This window comes from Monodelphis domestica, chromosome 2, assembly GCF_027887165.1.
Source record: "Monodelphis domestica isolate mMonDom1 chromosome 2, mMonDom1.pri, whole genome shotgun sequence".
Classification (NCBI taxonomy): domain Eukaryota; kingdom Metazoa; phylum Chordata; class Mammalia; order Didelphimorphia; family Didelphidae; genus Monodelphis; species Monodelphis domestica.
Window position 1 is genome coordinate 458314155 of NC_077228.1, and position 13119 is coordinate 458327273.

Below are 13119 nucleotides of genomic sequence, written 5' to 3' on the forward strand. Positions count from 1 at the left end.
GGATGGCACCTTTCCTCTCACCAGGGACAGCCAGCTGGCCCCTTCTGCAGTCCATTCATGGCCTTCCAATCCCCAACCAGGATCAACACCTGAATGATGGCCAACCTGAAGAGTGATGCAAGTGACACTGGCCCCTCTCAGAGCTCTGGGGAAAATAGCCTTCTGTAGACCTATGGCTCTAAAGCCAATGCTTTGACAAAATCCTTCTAAAGCCAAAAAGACCAAACTTCCATCAATCCATGAGCCATAGCCTTTGTCCTAAATAATTGAATTAGAGGAAATATAAGAAATAAGGGATTTAAAAAAATTTAAACAATTGTAATAAGCATTTCAATGCTTATGGGTGGAAGGGGGGGCAATATGGTCTCACAGAAAGAGCACTGGAGTCAAAGGTCCTGGGATCAAATCTTGCCTCTGGAGTTTATCTTCCTGATCTTGGGCAAAAAACAATCTCCCTGGGTTTCCATTTCCAAATTTCACATCTATAATCCTATATTTAATTTCAACGATAGGCTACCACAAAGGGAATAAATCTAAAAAGATATTCTAGAGACAGTGAGGCCATATAGTGGCTAGAACCCTGGACCTGGAGGCAGGAAGAGATGGGCTCAGATCCAACTTTAGATATTTTAGTAGGCAAGGAACTATATAAATTAGCTAATTTTTTCTGCTTCAGTTTCCTCAACTGCAAAATGAGAATAATAGGTTGCTGTGAGAACTAAGTGAGTTCACACCTATGAAGCATTTTTGCAAATCTTAAAGTCATCTATAAATTCTTGTTATTTCAGTTGTGTTTAACTCTTCATGACCACATTTGGCATTTTCTTGGCAAAGATCTTATTTCCTTCTCAAGCTAATTTTACAGATGAGGAAACTGAGGCAAATAGTTTATGACCTTGCCCAGGGTCATATAACTAGTGTCTGAGGTCAGACTTGAACTTAAGGAGATAAGTCTTCTTGACTCCAGGTCTGGCACTCTAACCACTGTACCATCTAGCTGCCCAAATAAATGCTATCTTTGTAGAAGATATTCCCAAACAATCCCAGGATGTCTGGCTTAGACTTTGAAGTCACAGGAGTCCATCTAATAGGACTCTTATTATTTGAAATATGAGGAAACTGAAGACTAGGGACATGGAGTTATTTATCCAAAATAACATGAGTAGCAAGCATCAAAGGTAGCATTCAAACCCAGACCCTCTGACTCCACAGTACTCTTTCCACTTAATCATGTTTCCATATAACCTAACGGTAACAGCATACAAATATGAATGGATACGGATAAATCAAATCCCAATAAAATCAACACTTCACTTTTTTTTTTAACTCTTACCTTCTAGCTTAGAATCAATATTAAGTTTATCAGTTCCAAAGCAGAAGAGCAGTAAGGGCTCCATGATGGCAGTTAAGGAACTTGCCCCAGGTCACACAGTGTAAATTTGAACCCAGGAACTCCCCTCTCCAGGTCTTGCTCTCTCTATCCATTGAACCACCTACCTGCCCCTAACCAAGACTTTAACCAACACAATTAACCTTAAATTATCCACATTAAGAGAAGGAGACACTTCCTAGTCTTTCCCCCAGTCACTAACAGAAAAATTAAAGGAGGAAAAAAGGGTGAATTAGATAGGTGAATGGGAATACATTGAAAATTAAGAAAAAGTATAGATGACTAAAAAAGAAGCCAACTGGAGTGCAATACATTAGTAGACAGACTGCGATCACCTGTCATCTAGAAGAGGTTCCAATAATGACGGTAATTTTGAAGTAGTGATGAGTACAAACAATATTTCTAACTAGAACAATAACTATGATGTGATAGGAAAATACAAGTGATTCCTATTGGTAACAAAAATCCAAGTACTGTTAGTCCTTTTGAGGTTTGTTGTCTTCCTTCGCAATTGAAGGAAATGCTAAACTTAAGTCAGAGGTCAGTGAAGATAATGTCATTTTTTCCCCATCAGTTCAGAGATAGTCACACCCACACCCCCAGTCTATCCATGGATCCTACGATAGAAATTTCTGATCTAAATAACTCATAAATGGAATTACTTGCCCTTTAGTCAGTGGCAGCAAATGTTGTGAGAGAATTGTAAGAAATTATACATTGTAAGAAATGATGAGTGGGTTAATTAAAGAAAACATGAAAAGACCTTTATGGAATTGTGAAACCTGACACGATCAGAATCAGAACCAAGAGAACACTATACACAGCAACAGAAATAGTGTTTGAAGAATGGCTTGTGTATGTCCACCTCTAGAGGAAGGACCGATAAAAAGAAATAAGCAAGACAGTTTTACATAGATACGTCTATTTTTTATCAAATGTTGCCTTCTCTAATGGAAGGGAGAGAGTTATCTGGGTAGTTTAATGTAAGAAATGAATGAATCTAATTTAATTCTTAAAAAAATAGAATGAAGTCAGTTCTAAGGGAAATAATCTTTAATTCTGTTTACTTCAGTAGCCATATGCATAGGTGGAAATAGATAGAATATGAATAATTATAAGCAGCTTGGTTGTGTAAATTAAGAGTTGTCTCCATCTTAATAATGACAGAAAAGAAAAAAGGATGGCAAGGCTCTTTCTGATGATAGGGAAAGTACCCACCCCCAAAAAATTAACCCCACTGGGGAGAAGCAAAATAATATAATATAGATTAATAATATGTTAGTTAAATTATAATTATATAATATATATGTAAATATAATAAAAAATAAAGTAACTAAACTAAAAGACTAAATTAAATAATAATTAATTAAATATAAAAATGAATGAATAATATAATAAAATTTAAAAAATCTCAAAATAAAGAGGTTCGGCAGCCCTGAAAGGGCCATGCAACAGAACTGGAAAAGAGCCTAGGCAACTCTCCTGAGTCTTCTCTTCTGACAAGAAAAATACTAAGGTGACATCTAGGAGTGGAGAGGACGTGACCTATTACTAGAATCGATTTAAGAGTCAGAACCAGCTTCTTCTCCATCATCCAGTGGAGCCTAGCTTAGCAACACTCACTTGGAAATGGAAACCCTGTGAATCATGCCATGCACATGATTTGGGTTCTGACCATCAGGACCTACCTTCACATATTCCATCATTGGGTCCAGGAGATGCGGATCTCTGCAAAGGAAAACAGAAATCAGTACAATGTTTTCTCTTACTGAGAAAAAGGTCAGAGGATTATTTTATGCTTTTTTGATTCACTTTATAAAGCTACAAATTCACATCCAAGGAGAAAGTCAGCCAGACAATCACGCTTCCAGGAGAGTTGTTCGAGATATTTCTTGTCAAAAAGAAGCAAAAAGCACGGATGCTTCTGCAGCTAGGCAGTAAATATTTTAAGCATAAAAAATATACCAAGAATGACAATTATCTGTGAAAACTCGGCTACTCTCAGCACTGCACTGATCTGGGACAATCCTGAAAGACTTATGACAAGGAATGCTACCCACCTCCAGAGGAAGAACTGATGGAGTTCATCTTTCACATCAGTGTATGTTTGGTATTATTTGGGGATTTGGGTTATGTATGGCTTTGCTCTTACAAGTGAACGATATGAAAGTGTGTTTTGTAGGACAATAAAAAAGGGAAAAAAAGAAGAATATCCTTTCCAGGCTCTAGCCTGGAAACTTCTTATTGCTAATAGTTAAAAAAAAAAAAAAGTAGTTGGGTAGCTTGGGATAGAAAGTCGGGCATGGAGATGAGAGATTCTGGGTTCAAATGTGGCCTCAGATGCTTCTCAGCAATGTCACCCTGGGCAAGTCACCTAACCCTAATTGCCAAGCTTTTACCACTCTTCTGCCTTGGTACCAATACACAGTATTGATTCTATGACAGAAGGTTGTGTGTGTGTGTGTGTGTGTGTGTGTGTGTGTGTGTGTGTGTGTGTGTGTGTGTGTGAGTCTGTGTATACACATATACCTGAAAAGCTCAAAGGAACATATTTTGGAAAAAAAAAAGTCTAGAAGCCTAATCATCCCTGCCCCTACCTCCAGCTTTTGTTATGCACAGGATTGCCTACATTTCTCAACCTCCCCCTGATTTCTTGATCTCTAAAACTTCTTTCATAACAAGATGTAACAATCAATTCATCTAAAATGTTTAGGTAGTAAGAACCGGGGGTGGGTGGGCTGGGAGGGCAGGGAAGCTTTAATTAGTGAAGTTAATTCTCCTAATTCTTCATTTCTTTTTTCATGGGCAGAAAGAGCTGAAAATTGACCTTTCCTCAAACACATTAACCAAGTTGCCAATAATTAAATCACCGAGGGAACAGCCAAATGATTTTAAAGTAATGAAAAGTGTGCCTTGTTAATGGGGTATAACTCAAGTAAGGAAATAGGCAAAAGTCGGGATAATTGAATGGGCTTTAAAAGGAAGAGCTGGCAATGATCTTAATGGAAAGAACAAAAGAGCAGGGCTTCCATTTCATTCTGGGTTTGCTTTGGAGATTGGCTTCCCTCTTCACTGTACATTTGTTTTGTACCAGGACTGCCAACGAATATTTCTGGATTTCTGCCCTACCCCCAATTAAACCATCTCTCTTTAGAGGTACTTCCCTTTTCCTCCCAAGTAGACCAGAAGCCTCTTTGAGCTGTGGGAAGAGAGAAAATTGCCAGAGGATGCATTTTCTCCTTTTTCGTGTGCCCAGATGGCCTACAGCCCCAGAGGTTGGGGTTAACAACCTTTGTGGTCACAAATGTCATTAGCAAACTGTAGGTGCTATAAGCAGGACCCTGGTGGGAAAGAAGCAATCCTCGAAAGTCCATATCCTACACAAATCCTTCTGGGATAGTATCACTATCCATTGGGGTTCTCTACCCCAGAGGTTGTAGTTGTTTAGGCATTTCAGTTATATCTGACTCTTTATGACCCCATGTGGGATTTTCTTGGCAAAGATCCTAGAACGCTTTTGCCTATTCCTATTCCAGTTCATTTTTTTTTAAACCCTTACCTTCCGTCTTGGAGTCAATACTGTGTATTGGCTCCAAGGCAGAAGAGTGGTAAGGGCTAGGCAATGGGGGTCAAGTGACTTGCCCAGGGTCACACAGCTGGGAAGTGTGAGGCTAGATTTGAACCTAGGACCTCCCGTCTCTAGGGCTGGCTCTCAATCCACTGAGCTACCCAGCTGCCCCCTCTCCAGTTCATTTTACAGATGAGGAAACTGAGGCAAACACGATTCTGTGATTTGCCCACTATCACACAGCTGGTAAGTATCTGGGGCAATATTTGAACTCAGGTCTTTCAGACTCCAGGCTAAATGATCTATTCACTGGGCAAGAAGAAGGGGCTATTATTTTCTTCATTTTACAAATGAGATAACTGAGTCTGAGAGAGGTTAAATGATTACCCAGGATGGAACAGCTAGTCAATGTCTGAGGCCAGATTCAGACTTGAGCCTTCCTGACTCCCTTCTATCCTCTGGGCCAATTCCACCAGGACTAAGTGCTGAAACTGTGTTAGCCTTTCCACGGCACGACTAACCAAACCTGTTTTTATTGATGACTGACCCTCAGTTGTCTCCTTTCCCCCTAAGAGCAAACCTAACCCAGCAGAGGACCAACCGAAAGAGTTGTCCCACTGCTGGATGGAGGTTGCCCATTTTTACAACTATTCTCCACTTCTACAAGCCTCAATTCCATGTGCATATTCCAGCTCGAGAGTGGACACTTGTTGAGAATGTGCATTATTTTGTTTTTGCTTTGGGTCCCCAATACTGCGCAGAAGTGTCTTGAACACAGCATCCTTTGTGCATTGAGCATTGGCTGGTGGATGGGTTGTTGACTAAAATAAGACAGAAAAAGAAAGGTTGGAAGAAGAAAGGAGGGAGGGACAGTTGAGTAGCACAGTGGCTAGAGTGCCAGGTCCAGAGTCAGGAGGACTTGGATTCAAACCTGGCCTCAGACACTTCCTCATTGTATGACCCTGGGAAAATCACTTAACCCCCATTGCCTAGCCCTTAATGCTCTTCTGCCTTGGAACCCATACAATGATCTACTCTAAGCTGGAAGGTAAGGGTTTTTAAGAAAAGAATAATTTTTACAGTTGGTGAAATGGATAATCAGACTTGCCCAAGGTAACGCTGTTGATAAGTGGCAAAGAGGGAACCCCAAATGTCTACTTCTAAATTCAATGCTTCTACAACCTCACTATGTGTCAAGAACTAGGGATATAGCTGAAGGCTTCGACTGCAAACTCCCCATGCTCTAGGTCATCTCAAGTTGTCTTAATTTAGGAGAGTGACTGATTCCAAGAGGACGTGATGCTAAGCCTCAGGAACAGGCTGCCATTTTTCATTCAGGGTGCCTTTGAGAACAATGAAAGGGCTACACTTGGAGCCTTGAAGGCCTCAGCAGTGCCTGCAAGAGTGCCCTGATGAATCCTTGATAGTATCTTTGAAAAGGTTATTGCAAAATAGGCTTTGGGCGACTGCCAAGATCCCCAACTTTTATTCCAGAGCACGAGGAATACCTACGATGACGGTGTGGCAAGATGAGAGAAAACAGGAAAGTTATCAGAATCAATTTTTTTTAAAACCCTTATCTTCCATCTTGGAATCAATACTGTGTATTAGTTCCAGGAAAGAGGAGTGGTAAAGGCTAGGCAATGGGGGTTAAGTGACTCACCCAGGTTCACACAGCTAGAAAGTGTCCGAGGCCAGATTTGAACTTAGGACTTCCCATCTCTGGGTTTGGCTCTTGATCCACTGAGCCACCCGGCTACTCCCCAGAACCAATTTTTATATATTTTATATATTATATATTTTTATATAAATTATATATTTTTATATATTTATAATTTTTATATATTTTTATATTTTTGTATATTTATAACTTATATATAATATATTTTTATATTTATATATTTTATAAATTTTATAATTAACAAGGGTTGTAATGAAATAAATGGGGAAAAACAAAAAGCGATGATTTCATTTCACTGGTTTAGGAAACATAAAGGATTACTACTCACTTCATTCATCAAGAAGCTTTTCAATGACTACTCTAACCTTAGGGAGTTCTCTGACAACACTAAGAGTTCAGGTGACTTGTCCAGGGTCACACAGTTGGCATCTGCCAAAGGGAAGAAGAATTCAGACTCAAGTTTGTATGGCCTATTATGCTATGTTCTCTTCTAAAGTAAAAATAAAAATAAAAATCTTCTCTTCAGGAGAGAGGAAGAAGTCACAAAGCAAAGAATGCTCCAAATTCACTAAGTTTGGAAAGCTGGCTCAGACCCAATTAAGCTATCTTTATAGTTGAGGTTGAAAAGATAAAACTGTCTCTGTCTTATTCTTCACTGGAGGTTAGCCATATAAAAAAAACTTGTCCTATCATATCCTCCTTTTATGAATGAGTTTCTAATTATCCTCAAGAGACAAGGCAATAAAGAGTCCTTGAAGCAGGGATTTACAGTCTCTATAAAAACAACCTTGGGAAATAAACCAGTGTAGACACAAAAAGGTCTTTCACCTCAACCAGTAACAAACCCTATGAATAACAACGTTGCCAATGAAGACACGAGTCATTATTACAGAAGGTTTGGGGGGGCCCTGTAAGAGGAAGCATTGTCAAACCGACATGCTTAGTCTGTAATGAACCAGCAAGAGATTAGGCAGGAGGGAAACTCTATTCTTCACGATGTAAGCATTTCAGAAGAAAACGTTGGCCAACTGGGCATCAGGGAGGCACGAAGAGTTTCTGCCACACAGCCAAGGTTGAGTGCCCAGATAAGCAGAGGACAGGCACAATGAGTGGGGAATTAGAGGTTTCAGTTTCCACAAAATGAGAAAGTAGCTATTTTGGAAGCCTGGGCTAATCGGGTGGCCTTGATGGAAGACTCCCTGAAACCTTGGAGATCCACGAATCCTTGCACATTGTTATCATTTTACTGTCTCGAGTCAATCATTACAAATAGGTTTTTCCTTATGATGATTTAACATTTTAAGGTGCAGAAGTCATTTGGAGGGGATAAAAATGAAGTTTAAGAGGCAGAACTGCATCATTAATAGAGACTTCTTTGGGAGGTAGGTGGGCAGCTCAGTAGAAAGAGAGCCACACTTGGAAACAGAAGGGTCCTGGGTTCAAATTTGACCTCAGACATTTCCTAGCTATGTTCTCTTCTAAAATACAAATAAAAATAAAAATCTTCTGATCTTCAGGAGAGAGGAAGAAGTCACAAAACAAAAATGCTCCAAATTCACCAAGTCACTTAACCCCGTTGCCTAGCCCTTACCGCTCTTCTACTTTGGATCCAATACTTGTATTGATTCTACGACAGAAGGTGAGGGTTAAAAAAAATCTTCTCTTTTCTACGTTAAAAATTTCCAGTGTATACTTTTGACCAGCCTTCCCATAACATGAATTCAGTCCATTCTTATTGTTCTCTTTTTGTTTAATTTGCCTTCATCTCCCTTGACTAATTTTAGAAAAAAAATTTAATAAATCTTTTATGTTGTCACCATAACAACAACTCACTTAAGATTCCCTTAAATGCTTTGCTCACAACAGCTGTCTAACAGAGACCATAAGTGTTATCTCCCATTTTTCTGATAAAGAAATGTAGGGTCAGAGATGGTCATCTTGCTGAAGGACTGCTGGCCACAAACAGAGGAGCCATGGCACAATGGAAAGGACAATGATTTTAGAGCCTGAGGATTAGTGTTCAACTCCTGCCTCTCCTAAGTACTACTTGAATAATCTTGGGAATACCTAGAAGACCTTGGGCAAGTTATTTAAGCTTGTCAGTTCTCTAATCTGTAATTTGTTGCTGTTGAGTCATTTTCAGGCATGACCAACTCTTCCTGACTCCATTTGGAATTTTCTTGGCAAAAATACTGGAGCGGTTTGCCATTTCCTTCTCTAGCTCATCTGACAGATGAGGAAACCGAGGCAAGCTGAGTTAAGTGATTTGCCCAGGGTTCCATAGATAGTAAGTGTATGAGGACAGATTTGAATCCAGGAAGATGAGTGCATCTGACTCCATACCTGGCACTCCATTGTGCCATCTAGGTGTCCCTCAGCTGTAAAGAGAGGTCCTATAATTAAGCATCTTCTAAGGTCCTTTTCAGCTCGAAATCTGTGATCCTATCTTTCACAGACCAGTGATTCTTCCATAACACCAGTGGTTCTCAAACTCTTTGGGCTCAGGGAACTTTACACATTTAAAAATTGAGGACCTCCTCAAAAAACTTGTTTATGTTGGGCGTAGCTGTTGATATTTGTTGTACTCGAAATTAAAATGTCTTAGCATTATTTTGAAAATTGTTTTGAGGAGCAGCTAGGTGGCTTAGTGGTTGGGGTGACAGGCCTAAAGTTAGATCCTGGGTTCAAATCTAACCTTAGACACCTCCCGACTGTGTGACCTTGGGCAAATCACTTAAGTCCCACTACTAACCCTTATTACTCTTCTGCTGTGGAACCAATACTCAGTATCATCTCTAAGATAGAAGGCAAGAGTTAAAAAAAAAAAAGAAAACTGTTCTGACTTTGAAGGCACCTATAAAAGGTCTCAGGGAGCCCAGCAGGGCTGCTTCTAGATAAGGGAGGTTGAAATACCTTTCCTAGCTTGCACTTATGTTGAGAAAGGGATAAATTATGTATTTCAAAGAATCAAAGTCCTGGAATTGGAGATCTTAGAAGCCATCTAGTCCTTGAGCTCTAAATGACCAGCTTAATTATTTACATATAAAAAGGCTCCAATCTCATTATGTAGATAACACCTTATACGCACTTTAAATTGATAAATAAATGACGAATTATTATCCCCAATAATCCATTGAGCTTTTTCTCTCCTTTCCAATAGAAAGCCTAACAGTACCATCACCTGCCCTCTATATAGCCCAATGGCTCCCTATTACCCTTAAGATTAAACAAAGAAAAAACAAGATAAAAGTCTCTTCCCTCAAAGAGTTTACACTCAACTGGGAAGAAACATCCCTGCAGACATTTAAGTAATGGGGGAAGGACACTAAATACCCACAGAGGGCAGACCTAAAGGTAGTGATACCAAAAAGAGGGATCAGAGGGAAGGGGAGATTGATTAGATAAGGACTGGTTAGAATTAGCCCATTGTTTTGTCCCATCCATGTCAAATGGATGAAAAGTTTGGCCTTCAGACTACAAACTATTAAACATTTGCAAAAACACAGAACAGTACTGGCCTCAAGGCCAGAGACACAAAGAACTAAAACTTGGGTCCTCTGATGAGAGCTATTCTCTGTTTCATTTCCCCTTATATTATGTTTACTATTTTCTAAATGGACTATTTTTTTAAAAGTCCCAAAAAGAGAAAGTTGAGCACAATGACCCCAAATTCTGAATTAGTGAGATTTGATTTAATGAGGTTTGAGTCCCATCAACCCCTTGCATATCTTCAGCTTTCAGTCCCTAAATGCCCCCTTACCAACTGATCAAAGGTTTATTTTTAAAATGTTTGCCTTATCTCTTAAATTCCTCCAAAAAGGGCAGCTAGGTTGCTAGGTGGATGGAGAGCCATGCTTCCAGATGGGAGGTCCTGGGTTCAAATCTGCATGTATACACTTGCTAGCTGTGTGATCCTGGGCAAGTCACTTAACCCCCAATGCCTAGCCCTTACTGCTCTTCTGCCTTAGAACCAATAATTTCAAGTAATAATAATTCCAAAACAGAAGGTAAGGGTTTGTTGTTGTTTTTTTTTTTTAATGCTTTTGACTAATTCTATAGCAGAAAGGAAATTTAGTTAGATCCTGGGTTCAGATATGACCTTGGAAAAAAATCACTTAAGCCCAACTGCCCAGCCCTTATTACTCTTTGCTTTGGAACCAATACTCAGTATCATTTCTAAGACAGAAGGCAAGAGTTTAAAAAAAAAAAGAAATGGATTATAAATAAAAGAATGAAGGGCAGAAGGTCTGCAGTTAGATAAGTAACTTAACCCTCACTAAAAGTTTATTGAAACCAAAAAGTTAAAATTTTATCCCAATATTATTATTTAAAACCAATCCTTTCCATCTTATAATTAATACTGGATATTGGTTCTAAGGCAGAAAAGCAGTAAGAGCTAACCAAAGGGGGTTAAGAGACTTACCCAAGATCACACAGCTAGGAAATATCTGAGGCCAGATTCCAACCTAAGAATTTCCATCTTTTCTGGACATGACTGTTTCTCCACCCCATTAAAAAAATTATCTATTCTAATCCTTTCTTTTTATTGCTTTATTTAAACCCTTGCTTTCTAAGTTCTGGCAAGAGCTCAGCAATTGGAGTTTAGTGAGTTTCTCAGGGTCAAACAGCTAGAAAGTTTCTGAGGCCAAATTTGAACACAGGACCTCCCATCTCTAAGCCTGGTGCTCTATCCAATGGGCTACCTCCATTATGTATTATATATAACATACAATATATAATGTATTGTAATAATAAATTCATATAATATTGAATTATAAATAATTCAAGATGAAAGAGATTTTTAAAACTAATAGCAGGATCCATGGCTTGCTTAATTTCAAATGAGTCCATTCCCCCTCTAAACTGTGTTTATCAAATTAAGCAGGCCATTTGATGTCAAAATGCTTAAATTCTTTGTAGTTAATCTAAGGCTAGGGTCTGAGTGGGACAACCACCAACTCAAATAAATCTTTGGACCCCGTCCCAGTATGGCAGAAGTTCTTTTAGGCGCCAGCTCTTTTATTTTATTCTTGCGAGAATGGGCACTCACAAGTTACAAATGTTATAGTCAGTGAGCCCAAAACATGGGGGCTCACAGCCTTCCTTTCATCCTGGTCCCCAAAGCAAAGATGGTTCCTCCTCTTGCACCCCCTTGACTGATTACTTGAGAGTCATGGTCTTATCTAACTAAAAGCTAACTAATCCAAATATGCAATTTACAAACCTAATTACCCTAATTATTCAAGGTGGTTTAACCAATCAAAATAAGGATTGGGGTTTAACCAACTGTTTCAGTCCTATCTGAAATCCTATAGCCTTTTAACCAATCAAAGGAGGAGAAAGTCATATATTGCTTTCAGGGAAAATAAAATCTGCCTTGTTTGTCTCATCATCTGGACATACTTCCCTGAGGGGAGTCCGTCTCTATTCCTCACAGGTCCTTCTTTTCTTCCTGTAAGAAAAAACTGCTATAAAAAAAAGTATGGATCTCTCTTTGCCTTTTACACCACTTCATTCTCAATATATTCCTGTGCCTCCCCTAATATATGCAAACTCAAGAATATCCCCTATTTTCAAAGAAAGGAGGAAGAGGTATTCTATCTCCTTTTCAGAGACAAAACTGATCTGATCCATTTAGGAAACAGTACTGTACTTAGTTCTCTTTTTTCTTGTTCTTTCAATTCGTAAAATTGTAATAATCATGTATACTATCCTAAGTTCTGCTTACTTCCACTCTACCTCGTTTCATATAAATCCATGCTTCTCCATATTCTTCATATTTGCTGTTCCTTATCATACACTTATAGCTGTGGTGAAGCCTTATAAATTAGGTTCTTTTATGCATTTTACCCATAATGTCATAAAATAATCTGGAAACTATTTCCTTCTCCCCTTCAAATACTTGTTGATAACAATCAAATCAAGGTCATCACAATTTTTATTAAGTCCATTTTTTAGATGGTCAATAGGCATATATGTTACTGCAAGTTCTTTTCTTTTAAGTTCTTTTGTTTTAAAGATTTGGATATATAAGGTATGGGCCCAAGGATATGCTAGAGTTAGCTAGATATTGTTCAGTTTTAAGTGTGAGCATTTACACCCTGGAAATTGTGATATCTACAAATAAGAGCTAAGATAGTGATTGAGAAAATGTCAATAATGCAGATTAAACTGAAAAGTGTATTTTGCATACATTCCTTTCCTCTTCTCCCAATTGGCTGTTAAACATTTAATAGCACACTTCTAACATATGGTTCTCTGAACAATTCCTCATTGCTTTCCAGAATGATTGGACCCATTTGCAGCTCTACCAACAATGTATTAGTATATGGAGAAGTGATATTTAACTTCCTCAGATCTAGAAATTAGTTAGCAAAAGGGTAAAGGTAGTAGATCCCCAAGTATGGGGAATGGGCACAAGGGATAAGCTTTTATTTTTGGACAGGGGTGCTATAGGGAGTGAGGAGGACAGGCTGTCAG

General features: G+C 38.8%; 1 protein-coding gene across 1 annotated transcript in view; it reads right to left on the minus strand.

The window, feature by feature from the left end:
• Positions 1-13119, minus strand: part of BCAR3 (BCAR3 adaptor protein, NSP family member) — a 174793-nt gene that overhangs the window by 126144 nt on the left and 35530 nt on the right. The window contains exon 3 of the mRNA XM_007484989.3: positions 3079-3118. Coding sequence (XP_007485051.2) covers positions 3079-3118 — 40 coding nt within the window. The remainder of the gene's footprint in view (positions 1-3078; positions 3119-13119) is intronic.